Below are 13,242 nucleotides of genomic sequence, written 5' to 3'. Positions count from 1 at the left end.
GACGGAAATACCGGCAAATATAAAAAAATAAATAGTGTGGTGCAGGAAAGCTCTACAATGCCAGCCGATGATAACACCGGCATATCCTCATTCTGCTAATTCCTTCATAAACGAAGAGGTAAAAAAATTATGGAAGATAAAATAATATACTTGGTATATAATTCACCAATTTGGGTTGTACCAAAAAAAGGTGTAAATGAAGACGGTACGCCGAAATTGCGAATGGTAGTCGATAAAAAAATAAATGAAGTAACCAAATCAGATAAATATCCAATTCCGGATAGAAATATAATACTTTCACATTTAGGAAGTTCAACATATTTTTCCTCAACAGATCTGGAATCAGGTTTTCACCAGATCCTTATTAAAGAACACGATATTGAAAAAACTGCATTTTCAGTAAATAACGGAAAATACGAATTTTTAAGAATGCCATTTGGTTTAAAAAACGCGCCTAGTATATTTCAAAGGCCGATGGACAATGTTTTAAGAGACTTTATTGGAAAATTTTGTCACGTTTATATTGACGATATAATCGTATTTTCAAAAAGCTTCGAGGAACATAAAAAACATTTAAGTATAATAATAGAAGTACTAAAAAACCCAAATATGAAAACTTCATTACAAAAATCTAAATACTACGAAGAAGAAGTAGAATTTTTGGGATATATTGTTGCAAATAATGTTATAAAGACAGATCCAAAAAAGTTGAAACTATTTTAAATTTTCCGGTTCCAACAACTCTACCACAGTTACGAAGTTTCCTATGAATTATTGGATATTACAGAAAGTTTATTAAAAATTATGCTAAAATAGCAAAACCAATAACACTACATTTATTAGGTGAAAACCGAAGAGTTTCACAACATAAGTATGTCTAAAAAAATTAAAATTAGACTGGAACAAGAAGGACTTTTGGCAATTGAGAAATTGAAGTCTATATTAATAGATCAAGTTGAATTAATTCAACCAAATTTTAACGAAACATTTATATTGACAACAGACGCATCAAATGAAGCTATTGGTGGAGTCTTAAGCCAAGGGGGCAAACCTATTACATTTATATTTAAAACATTAAATTCAACAGAAAAAAATTACGCGACTAATGAAAAAGAACTATACGCTATTGTATGGGCATTAAAGAATCTAAGAAATTATTTATACGGAGTTTTAGATTTGGAAATTCATACCGATCACCAACCACAAACATTTGCAGTCTCACCTAGAAATCCACATATAGAAATGAAAAGATGGCATGCTTTAATTGGAGAATATGGAGCAAAAATTATATATAAATCAGGTAAAACAAATGTGGTAGAAAGATGATCTATCACGACAATTTCTTAATAATTTATCCGACGAATCGTCAACCACAGTAACTCAACATTCGACTATACGAAATACGAGCTAGTTATTTGGATGCCCAATTCGGGAGAACCCCCACTACAATTTATATTGTTAAGAAAGCATTTACACTCGCGTTAAGCACCACATATAAGTTAAAAATCGGTTTATTTTGGATAGTTTATTTTATTATAATAAAATTATGATCGATACAATAAATGCTTGTATATAAAAAAAATGGTTTCGAGAATAACAGAATAATTCGTCGATAGGAATTCCGCCAATGTCTGATTCCTCCTTCGGTTTATAATGTAATTACCGCGCGCCAGATCGGTGACGGAAGAAAAACGTACTTATACAGTCGATCTCCTTTTAACGCGGTTCTTTTTAACGCGGAGTTTTTAACAATCCCCCGTTGTCTTTTTTTACGCGGTTTTACTTTTTTAACGCTGTTCGCGAATCATTTTGATTTTTTCCTTTTGTTTTATTTCAAGTGCGCTTTACAAGTGCTGTTTAAATTGAAAGTCTAAGCCTTATATAAGCATGTACATATGTTAGTATTAAAAATGCAAACCTGCAACCATGTAAAAGAGAACCAAATGTCAAACCGAAAACAAACAAAATTACCGCGAAATGGCACCCAAGCGCAAAAGATTAAGCCTTAGGCAAAAAATTGTCATTTTAAATTCTTTAAAAAGTAGGGAAAAACCTGCAAACATTGCCAAGAGGCATAAAATTAACGAATCATCAGTTCGTACAATTAAAAGAAAGGAAAACGCCATAAGGAAAACTTTTACTGAATGCGGTTCCAGCAGCCTTACATATTCGTTCAACACTGGAGATGTCGTAAAGGTTAAAGTTGAACGCGCGCTTGTATGGTGGATTGAGGACCTCGTCCATAGAAGAATTCCTGTGGATACTAGGTGCATAAAAGAAAAGGCCACTGTGTTTTATGAAAAATTTAAATGCGAAAAACCATCTAGTTCAAATATGCAAAATATGAAACAATTTTGTGCAAGTAATGGTTGGCTTAGGTGCTTCTTGAAAAGAAACTCGCTGCACAACGTTAAAATAACAGGCGAAAGTGCATCGGCAGATGAAGAGGCAGCAAAAATTTTCCCGAAAACTTTTTCAGACACAATTAAAGCACATGGCTATGTTGCAGACCAAATTTTCAATGCGGACGGTCTATACTGGAAGAAAATGCCAAGCCGCACTTACGTACTTAGCTAAACAAACCAGATCGGTGCACGGGTTTAAAACAGCAAAGGAGCGTATCACACTCTTACTGTGTAGCAATGCATCAGGGGACAAGGTTTTAAAACCTCTATTAGTGAACAAAAATTTAAAGCCGCGAGCTTTGAAAGGTAAGTTTTAATCAATAATAGCTGATTTGCAAAAATTTTATGTTTTCCGATTTTAGGAATGGATCTAAAGAAATTGCCAGTACATTGGATGGCAAACAAAAAGGCTTGGGTGACCGCATCGCTTTTCAAGGAGTGGTTCGAAAAGTGTTTTGTGCCTGAAGTAACAGGATACATGATCTCTAAAAACTTGGAATTCAAAGTGTTGTTATTAATTGACAATGCACCTGGACACCCAGTTATTGAGCACCCAAACGTCAAAGTGCTATTTCTTCCCCCAAACTCAACATCTCTTTTGCAACCGCTGGACCAAGGCATCATTGCAGCATTCGTTTAGGTTCATTTTGTATAAATTGGAAAGTAATTCTGCAATTAATGTGATTTCTTCTTGGAAAGATTTTAATGTAAAGAATTGTATCGATTGTATTAAAATTGCCGTAACGGATATTACAAAAACTACCCTAAGTAAATGCTGGAAAAATCTTTGGCAAGATGTTGTGTTATAAGAAGAAAGTGATAATTAAGGACTTGTTACCTACGCGGAAATATTTGAATTAGCCAAAAGCATCGGCGGTGAAGGTTTTGACGACATGGATATTGACGATGTTAATGAGCTGTTTGATTTGTATGCTCTAGACGATGCGGAAATTATTCATGCAATTGATAATAATAATAATAATGACCTTGAAAATGGAGAAGATGGTGTCAGCTCTCCACCCGTTTCACTTTCGTCAAAATTACTTCGAGAAGGATTAGACAAAGCTGCTGACCTTGAAAATCATTTTATAGATCATGATCCTAATGACGAACGCTTATCAAAGTTTCGTCGAGATTTTAAAAATGCTATGGAGTGCTACCAGGATTTATATAAAGAGATGCATAAAGAAAAACCCCAAAGATTATTAACTGATTATTTTAAGAACTAAAATACTGCTTTGTACGTAGTTTAATATAATTTAAGTTACAATTGATCTCAATGTGATTTTTTGCACAAATCTTGTAAAACAGATTTAAAATATATCAATGCATAGCGGATATATGTAATTGAACTCAATATGATTTTTTGTCCAAATTCTGTAAAACTAAAAGATATAGAATATATCAACGCATAGCGAATATGTGCTCATGTAACAAATTTGTTTACTTCCCCAAATTTGAGTTTCAGTTGGAATTTTGGTTATTTTAACGCGGATTTTTTTTTGCGCGGATTTTTCGTAAAATAGGAACGAATAAACAAATTTGAATTGAAATGTGGGTTTTTTTACGCGGTTTTTTTTACGCGGATAATTTTGCGTCCCGGCAAACCGCGTTAAAAAGAGATCGACTGTATTGATATGTGCACAGGATCGGTGTTGATCTTAGCGAAGTAAATTAGCGTAGAGCAGCGTGAAGAGTTATCGCGGCGCAGTGTGGAAGCGAATATGGCTCAGAAACGAATGTAATGTTTCCGCGGCGCAGTGGGGAATCGAATTGTGTCTGCTTTCTCCTTGCCCAGCCTTCTTGATGAGTGAGTGTATAGGTATGTTGGTGTCATCAGCTGTGGTGAATTAAGCTGTCGCATTAGGGTGCGCCAGTTTTACCGTGTGGAGGGGGTGGATGCTTAACTCATTTAAACACAAGCGAAAATAAAAGAAAAATTTACTAATAAATTCGTATATACGAAAAATTTTGCAATTGACATACCAAACTGAGAAGACCAAGAAATTATAATTGAACAAACGCATGCACGAGCACATAGAAGTTACCAAGAAAAATTTGATCAAATTTGCAAAAAATATTATTGGCCTGAGTTGAAAAAACAATTCAAAGAATATGTAAGGAATTGCGACATATGTAGTAAAAACAAATATGATAGACATCCTATAAAATACCAATTGGAGAGGTCCCAATACCTACAGAGGAAGGAGTACAAATACACATGGATATATTCTATGCGCAATCAATTCATTATTCGAAATTTCGGTTATTTAGCAAATCAAAGATGAGATTAATTTAGAAGATAAAGTGTTAGAAATATTACAAAGTTTCCCTTATATAAAGAAGTTAACGATTGATAATGAACCAGGATTCACTACGGTACAATTTAAGTCCTTGATGCAGAGACTTCAAATCGAAATATTTTTTTGTAACCCAAATCATAGTACCACGAATGGTCAAATTGAGAGGGTACATTCAACAATAATTGAAATTTCGCGATGTATTAAACAAGAATAAAATTTAATAAGCTTTTCAGAATCAATATTTAGAGCTGTCCAACAATATAATAAAACTACCCATTCGGTAACTAATAAGAAACCATTTGAAGTACTTTATAATAAAGTCTCTCATGATATTTTATCAGACAAACTTTTATCAGCACAAACTAAGATGCTAGAAAGACAATAGAAATAGAATTAATAAAACATATTTATGTAAAGATAGATATGAAAAGATTACAGGAGAGAGAAATAAACTAAATCCTAGATACAAGCAACAGGTCGTAAAAGAAGACTTAGGGAATAAAGTTAGAATTAACTACAGGAATAGTTGTAGTACATAAAGATAATATTAAATCTTGATTATATATTTTTAGAGGATGATACCCTTAATTATTCTAACATTACTTACTAATATAATGACAGACATTGTGGACTATACAAGAGAAGATTACATACGTATAATTAGAAGACGGAAATGTAGCCCTGTATAATGACTACGGAGATATTTTCCACACCACTAATTTAACATACTTTAGAGAACTTATAAGCTCAGACACAAATTATTATAATAAAAAATTCAGATATAGAAATTTTAAACAAAATAATGAACAAGACAAAGCATATATTAACGATTTAGACACAGATCCAGAAATGGTACTCATAGAAACTTTATTAGAACAACTACAAATTAAGGACACAAGATATAGGAGAGGAATAAATGAAATGGGTCACTATGGAAGTGTATAGCAGAAACACCAGACCAGGACGACCTAGTGCTAATAAATAATAAAATAAACGAATTAATTGAAAATAATAATAAACAATACACATCAAATTCTAAAATTTTTGAAATTATTAACCAATTAACTGAAACAATTAATAATAATATTACTCAGATATTAAAAACTCAGATATTAAAATTCTAACGAAATGAAAAAATCAGTTCCTAATAACTGAATTACAAAATATGATTAATACATAGCAAGCTATTGGAAAAATGGGAATTTTAAACGCGACAATTTTTAATTTAGGCAAGATTAAAAGCATAATTAAAAATGAACATGGACGATTGACAATAACTGATTTAATAGATATTTCAAATTTTAAAATAGTACAAAATAAAATTTTGGTTTTCGGGATTTGCTTTTGCAATTAAACCCGTTGTTCTTGATTTATAAGCGCTTTTATAGGGTGAAATGGGATATGTGCTGTAATGAAGCATTGAGTTGTGTCTTTTATGACAATATAAGCAATTATATTTGCTTTTGCAATTTTTAAGATTGTGTGTATGGGACATCCACGAGGAAACATCCCCAATTGGGTTGAGGCTGATCGACTTCGCCAGGGCCCGATATATGGTTATCTGTAGTACTAGATTCCAGCATAAGAAGATACATCAAGCTACCTGGCTGTCTCCGGATCGAAAAACCACCAACCAGATCGATCATGTTGTGATAGACGGAAGACACGTCTCCAGTGTTTTAGATGTGCGTGCGCTCCGAGGTCCTAACGTCGACTCGGACCACTATATTGTTGCAGCCAAAATTCGCACCCGCCTCTGTGCAGCAAAAAACGCACGCCAACAAACACAAGGAAGGTTCGACGTCGAGAAGCTGCAATCACAACAGACAGCCGAACGTTTTTCTACTCGGCTTGCACTCCTGCTCTCTGAGAGCACTCATCAACAACTCGGTATAAGGGAACTGTGGGACGGCATATCAAACTCCTTACGTAGATCTGCAACCGAAACCATTGGTTTTCGGAAAGTGCAAAAGAACAGCTGGTACGACGTGTCGCAGCGGAGAGAAAACAGGCTGCCTACCACGCAACGTTACGATCGACCACAACACGTGCGGGATGGGATAGATACCGAGTGTTGAAGAGGGAAGCGAGACGCATTTGCAGACAGAAAAAGAAAGAGGCCGAAATGCGTGAGTACGAAGAGCTTGATAAGCTGGCCGACAGGGGTAATGCTCGAAAATTCTACGAAAAAATGCGGCGGCTTACAGAAGGTTTCAAGACCGGGGCATACTTTTGTAGAACCCCCAAAGGTGATCTAGTTACCGATGCCCAGAGCATACTTAAATTATGGAGGGAACACTTCTCCAGCCTGCTGAATGGCAGTGAACACACAACACCAGGAGAAGACGAACCCGATTTCCCAATCGATGACGATGGAGCAGACGTTCCATTGCCCGATCCTGAAGAAGTTCGAATAGCAATTGCCCGCCTGAGAAACAACAAAGCGGCAGGGGCCGATGGATTGCCGGCCGAGCTATTCAAACACGGCGGCGAAGAACTGATAAGGAGCATGCATCAGCTTCTTTGTAAAATATGGTCGGACGAAAGCATGCCCAACGACTGGAATTTAAGTGTGCTATGCCCAATCCATAAAAAAGGATACCCCACAATCTGCGCCAACTACCGTGGGATTAGCCTCCTCAACATCGCCTATAAGGTTATATCGAGCGTATTGTGTGAAAGATTAAAGCCCACCGTCAACGAACTGATTGGACCTTATCAGTGTGGCTTTAGACCTGGCAAATCAACAACCGACCAGATACTCACCATGCGCCAAATCTTGGAAAAGACCCATTAAAGGAGAATCGACACACACCACCTCTTCGTCGATTTCAAAGCTGCTTTCGACAGCACGAAAAGGAGCTGCCTTTATGCCGCGATGTCCGAATTTGGTATCCCCGCAAAACTGATACGGCTGTGTAAACTGACGTTGAGCGGCACCAAAAGCTCCGTCAGGATCGGGAAGAACCTCTCCGAGCCATTCGATACCAAACGAGGTTTCAGACAAGGCGACTCCCTATCGTGCGACTTTTTCAATCTGCTGCTGGAGAAAATAGTTCGAGCTGCAGAACTTAATCGAGCAGGTACAATCTTTTATACGAGTGTACAGCTGCTGGCGTATGCCGATGATATTGATATCATCGGCCTCAACACCCGCGCCGTTAGTTCTGCTTTCTCCAGGCTGGAAAAGGAAGCACCGCAAATGGATCTGGCAGTGAACGAGGGCAAGACGAAATATCTCCTGTCATCAAACAAACAGTCGTCGCACTCGCGACTTGGCACTCACGTCACTGTTGACAGTCATAACTTTGAAGTTGTAGATAATTTCGTCTATCTTGGAACCAGCGTAAACACCACCAACAATGTCAGCCTAGAAATCCAACGCAGGATAACTCTTGCCAACAGGTGCTACTTCGGACTGAGTAGGCAATTGAGAAGCAAAGTCCTCTCTCGACAGACAAAAACCAAACTCTATAAGTCACTCATAATTCCCGTCCTGCTATATGGTGCAGAGGCTTGGACGATGTCAACAGCGGATGAGTCGACGTTGCGAGTTTTCGAGAGAAAAATTCTGCGAAAGATTTATGGTCCTTTGCGCGTTGGCCACGGCGAATATCGCATTCGATGGAACGATGAGCTGTACGAGATATACGACGACATTGACATAGTTCAGCGAATTAAAAGACAGCGGCTACGCTGGCTAGGTCATGTTGTCCGGATGGATGAAAACACTCCAGCTCTGAATGTATTCGACGCAGTACCCGCCGGGGAAGCAGAGGAAGAGGAAGACCTCCACTTCGTTGGAAGGACCAAGTGGAGAAGGACCTGACTTTGCTTGGAATATCCAATTGGCGCCACGTAGCGAAAAGAAGAAACGACTGGCGCGCGGTTGTTAACTCGGCTATAATCGCGTAAGCGGTGTCTACGCCAATTAAGAAGAAGAAGTGTATGATTTTGCAATTGACATACCAAACTGAGAAGACCAAGAAATTATAATTGAACAAACGCATGCACGAGCACATAGAAGTTACCAAGAAAAATTAGATCAAATTTGCAAAAAATATTATTGGCCTGAGTTGAAAAAACAATTCAAAGAATATGTAAGGAATTGCGACATATGTAGTAAAAACAAATATGATAGACATCCTATAAAATACCAATTGGAGAGGTCCCAATACCTACAGAGGAAGGAGTACAAATACACATGGATATATTCTATGCGCAATCAATTCATTATTCAAAATTTCGGTTATTTAGCAAATCAAAGATGAGATTAATTTAGAAGATAAAGTGTTAGAAATATTACAAAGTTTCCCTTATAAAGGGTGATTTTTTAAGAGCTTGATAACTTTTTTTAAAAAAAAAACGCATAAAACGCAATCTTGACCGCGGCTGCGTCTTAGGTGGTCCATTCGGAAAGTCCAATTTTGGGCAACTTTTTCGAGCATTTCGGCCGGAATAGCCCGAATTTCTTCGGAAATGTTGTCTTCCAAAGCTGGAATAGTTGCTGGCTTATTTCTGTAGACTTTAGACTTGACGTAGCCCCACAAAAAATAGTCTAAAGGCGTTAAATCGCATGATCTTGGTGGCCAACTTACGGGTCCATTTCTTGAGATGAATTGTTGTCCGAAGTTTTCCCTCAAAATGGCCATAGAATCGCGAGCTGTGTGGCATGTAGCGCCATCTTGTTGAAACCACATGTCAACCAAGTTCAGTTCTTCCATTTTTGGCAACAAAAAGTTTGTTAGCATCGAACGATAGCGATCGCCATTCACCGTAACGTTGCGCCCAACAGCATCTTTGAAAAAATACGGTCCAATGATTCCACCAGCGTACAAACCACACCAAACAGTGCATTTTTCGGGATGCATGGGCAGTTCTTGAACGGCTTCTGGTTGCTCTTCACCCCAAATGCGGCAATTTTGCTTATTTACGTAGCCATTCAACCAGAAATGAGCCTCATCGCTGAACAAAATTTGTCGATAAAAAAGCGGATTTTCACATTTCGAACCGAACACTGATTTTGGTAATAAAATTCAATGATTTGCAAGCGTTGCTCGTTAGTAAGTCTATTCATGATGAAATGTCAAAGCATACTGAGCATCTTTCTCTTTGACACCATGTCTGAAATCCCACGTGATCTGTCAAATACTAATGCATGAAAATCCTAACCTCAAAAAAATCACCCGTTATTAATTATTGGAAGATCTAACTTTTCATGGTTTATTAAATCGTACACGTCTTTCAAATTTAATGTGCCAGAATAGAAATTATTAGTTTTTGCAAAATTTATAGTGTTAGTTATTGATTTGAGTTCATTATAAACTTCTGATATAACAATGTTTTCGGTTATTGCTTTGGGATCAAGGCTTTCGAGTATTCTTTCGAACTGTGAATTAATCAATTTTTGCTTATTATTATTCTCTATTAGCAAATTAAGTGAAGTTTTTATTTCCACAAGGTCATCGTGGTCTGGTGTGCCCGTGATGAATTTTAACATGGAACCAAGAAAGTTAAGTGATCTTTTGGATCTATAAATATTGGGAATGAGTTGAGTTTTCAGAGTTTCGATTTTGTTTACTAAAATTTGAGTTTGGGGTTGGTCTTCTAGATTGAATGATGATTTCATTATACTTTCGTATGGCGCCAATATTTTTGAGAGATTGGATATGTGATACAAGAAAGCTGTATCCTGATAAATGTAAACAGGATCAGTTTCTACTAGTACATATTTCCTATGGCTTAAATCTATAATATTGTCGCAAAGTGCGATAGAGAAAAGTAAGGTAAATACTATTCCGTACATGCTTTTGCTTTGATATTGTCTTTATGGATAATTACTTTTTTATTGGTCGTTATTGTTTCTCCGTTGTCTTTTTTTACTATGTGTTTCACGTATTTTATTCCGTTTTTGTTTCGTCTATGCGTTTTTGAATATATTACCTCTCCTTCTTTGTATTTGAGCTGTTTCCGATTACGGTTATGGTATCGCAAAACTCTCTGTTGGTTTTGTTGAAGACGCTCTTTGATGCCAGGATATTCCCTTTGATTGAAAAACACGTCCTCGGGTTTGTGGTTGGTTACCGAATGGATTGTTTTGTTGTACTGTCGGACTGCTTCAAATATCTGATCGTCAGGAGCCGAACTGTGTTGATGCGCTAAAACTTTTGCGAGTTCGATAATTGTGCTATGCGTTCTTTCAACTTGACCGTTTGTTGTCGAATGATAGGCTGGAGTTTTGGTATGCGTTATTTGTAATCGCTTGTATATTTGTTGTGCACATATGCCAGTAAATGTTGACTCGTTATCAGTCATTACAAACTTTGCGTTTGGGTATATTTGTGACAGTATCTCGTCAACATATTTGTATGTGTCTTTCTTTGATGGTATTTGTCTCAAATGGCAGAATTTGGAATATTTGTCGGTTGAACTAATGTACATATTGTTGCTCATAAAAAATAAGTCTAAGTGTATGTATTCGCCTACTTTGTTCGGTATCGGTGCTGATCCTATTGGTTGTTTATTTGGTCGGCGTTCATACTTGTTTGTGAGGCAGATTTCGCAGTTTTGTACTTCTTTTTTACAAGCGTCACGTATGTTTGGCCAGTAGTATCTGAGCGAGATTTCCTGTGCGTTGTTTTTGTAGTTTCTGTGAGCACGTCTGTGTGTGTCTTGTATGATCTGTTCTTGTTGTTCGGTTTCGGTAATATCGTCCACCAATTTTTGCGCTAGTACAATCGATACAGTTGGAAATGTGTTGATAATGTCATTTTCGACGTAAAATAACATTTGCTCGTCTATTTGTATAGCATTAGTTATCTTTGGTCTAATTACATTTTTTAGTCTATCTAGTAATACAGTTTTCGTATTAAAAAAGATCGTGTGTCGGCTGTTAGAAAATATGTTTTGTGAGAATATTTCGATGGGGTTCTGATCTGACCGTTTTACAATAATTTGGTTTCTAAAGGAGTTTACTGGTTTTTTTACTCGTTTGAGTCTTTGTGTTGGTGAGCTTTGTGCTGAATGTTGGGAGTCATCAGAATTTAAAGTGTTGTTTATTTGCTGACGAGAAAGGGCATCAGCGACCACGTTCTGATGTCCGGGTTTGTAAACGATTTTTGCACCATATTCTTCAATGAAATTTTTCCATCTTTTTAATTTTGTATTGGGGTTTTTTTCTGATATGGAGAATATTAGAGATTGATGGTCGGTGTATATTGTTAAATCTGCTATACCATACAAGTAGTTGCGTAGTTTCTGTAGTGACCATACAATTGCGAGTAACTCTTTCTCATTTGTGGAGTAATTCTGTTCTGTTTCACTGAGCGTTCGTGAAATAAATGATATGGGTTTTTGGTTTTGGGATAATACGGCTCCTATAGCGTAACTGCTAGCATCTGTGGTTAATTCGAAAGGTTTGTTAAAATTTGGTTGGAAGAGTTCGACCTGGGCTTGTAGTTCTTCTTTTATTATGTTCAGTGCTTTTAGTGCAGGTTCGTCTAAAGTGATTTTTATTTTTGCACTTTGATTCTTTGATATGCCACCGTTCTCTCCTCTGAGGAACGTAGTTAGTGGTTTGACGATGGCTGCAAAATTCTTTATAAATTTTCTATAGTAACTTGCGAGACCTAGGAAGGATCTGAGTTCCTTCAGTGTTGTAGGAATAGGGAAATTTTTAATAGTCTGTATTTTTGTTGGGTCAACTGTAATCTTGTTGTATTTAATTATATGCCCTAAGTATTCAACAGAGTCTTTGAAAAAGTGAGATTTTTCGTTAGAGATTTTCATATTGGCCTGGTGAAGGGCATTTATGATTATGCGGATGTGTTCGATATGTTCTTCAGGAGAGGAAGAATAAATGAGAACATCGTCTATATAGACGTACGCGAACTTCCCGATATATGGTCTAAGGATATCATCCACGCATCTTTGAAAAATAGATGGGGCGTTTTTCAGGCCGAATGGCATACGAAGAAATTCGTATTTAGCTCCATTTACACTAAAAGCCGTTTTTTCCCTGTCTGATTTATTAATAAGGATCTGATGGAAACCAGACTCTAAATCTAGAGTTGAAAATACTTTTGCGTTTCCTAAATTTTGTATGGTCATAGCCACATCAGGTATGGGGTATCTATCTGTAACAGTTTGATTGTTAAGTTTCTGAAAGTCTACGACCTTTCTGCGCTTAGGTTTCCCTTGTTCATCGGTACCTTTTTCTGCGACTGTCCAAATGGGAGAGTTATACGGACTTTTGCTGGGTTGAATTATTTCATTTTCTAAAAGTTTGTTAATTTCTTTGTTAATGAAATCGCTATCCGACATAGGGTACGGATATTGCTTGGTCCAAATAGGATCTTCGGATTTCGTTCTAATGGTAGCTTGTACCGTGGTAGTATATGGTAGCACTTCATTTGTGTCTTCATTTCTTTGCATAATTTCTTCGATTTCTGCTCTATATTTTTCACTATTAACCGTATAATTTATTTTTTGCACAGATTCACTTTCTTTCTTGGCCCTATATTTATAACTGAGCG

General features: G+C 36.8%; 2 protein-coding genes across 3 annotated transcripts in view; both read left to right on the top strand.

The window, feature by feature from the left end:
- The window catches only part of LOC125780259 (uncharacterized), a 464,637-nt gene that overhangs the window by 42,488 nt on the left and 408,907 nt on the right, over positions 1-13,242 (top strand). The gene's annotated exons all lie outside the window — the stretch shown is intronic.
- On the top strand, positions 1,506-4,066 carry LOC125775632 (tigger transposable element-derived protein 1-like). Its single transcript, XM_049446272.1, has one exon. It carries the CDS (start codon positions 1,978-1,980, stop codon positions 2,575-2,577), a length of 600 nt encoding a protein of 199 aa, XP_049302229.1. The 5' UTR covers positions 1,506-1,977; the 3' UTR covers positions 2,578-4,066.

This window comes from Bactrocera dorsalis, chromosome 1 (assembly GCF_023373825.1).
Source record: "Bactrocera dorsalis isolate Fly_Bdor chromosome 1, ASM2337382v1, whole genome shotgun sequence".
NCBI classification, from domain to species: Eukaryota; Metazoa; Arthropoda; class Insecta; order Diptera; family Tephritidae; genus Bactrocera; species Bactrocera dorsalis.
This window is presented reverse-complemented; position numbering and strand designations above follow the sequence as displayed.

Bases quoted from the DNA above. Each gene is read 5' to 3' on its own strand.
- LOC125775632 (XM_049446272.1), top strand. From the start codon at position 1,978: ATGGCACCCAAGCGCAAAAGATTAAGCCTTAGGCAAAAAATTGTCATT.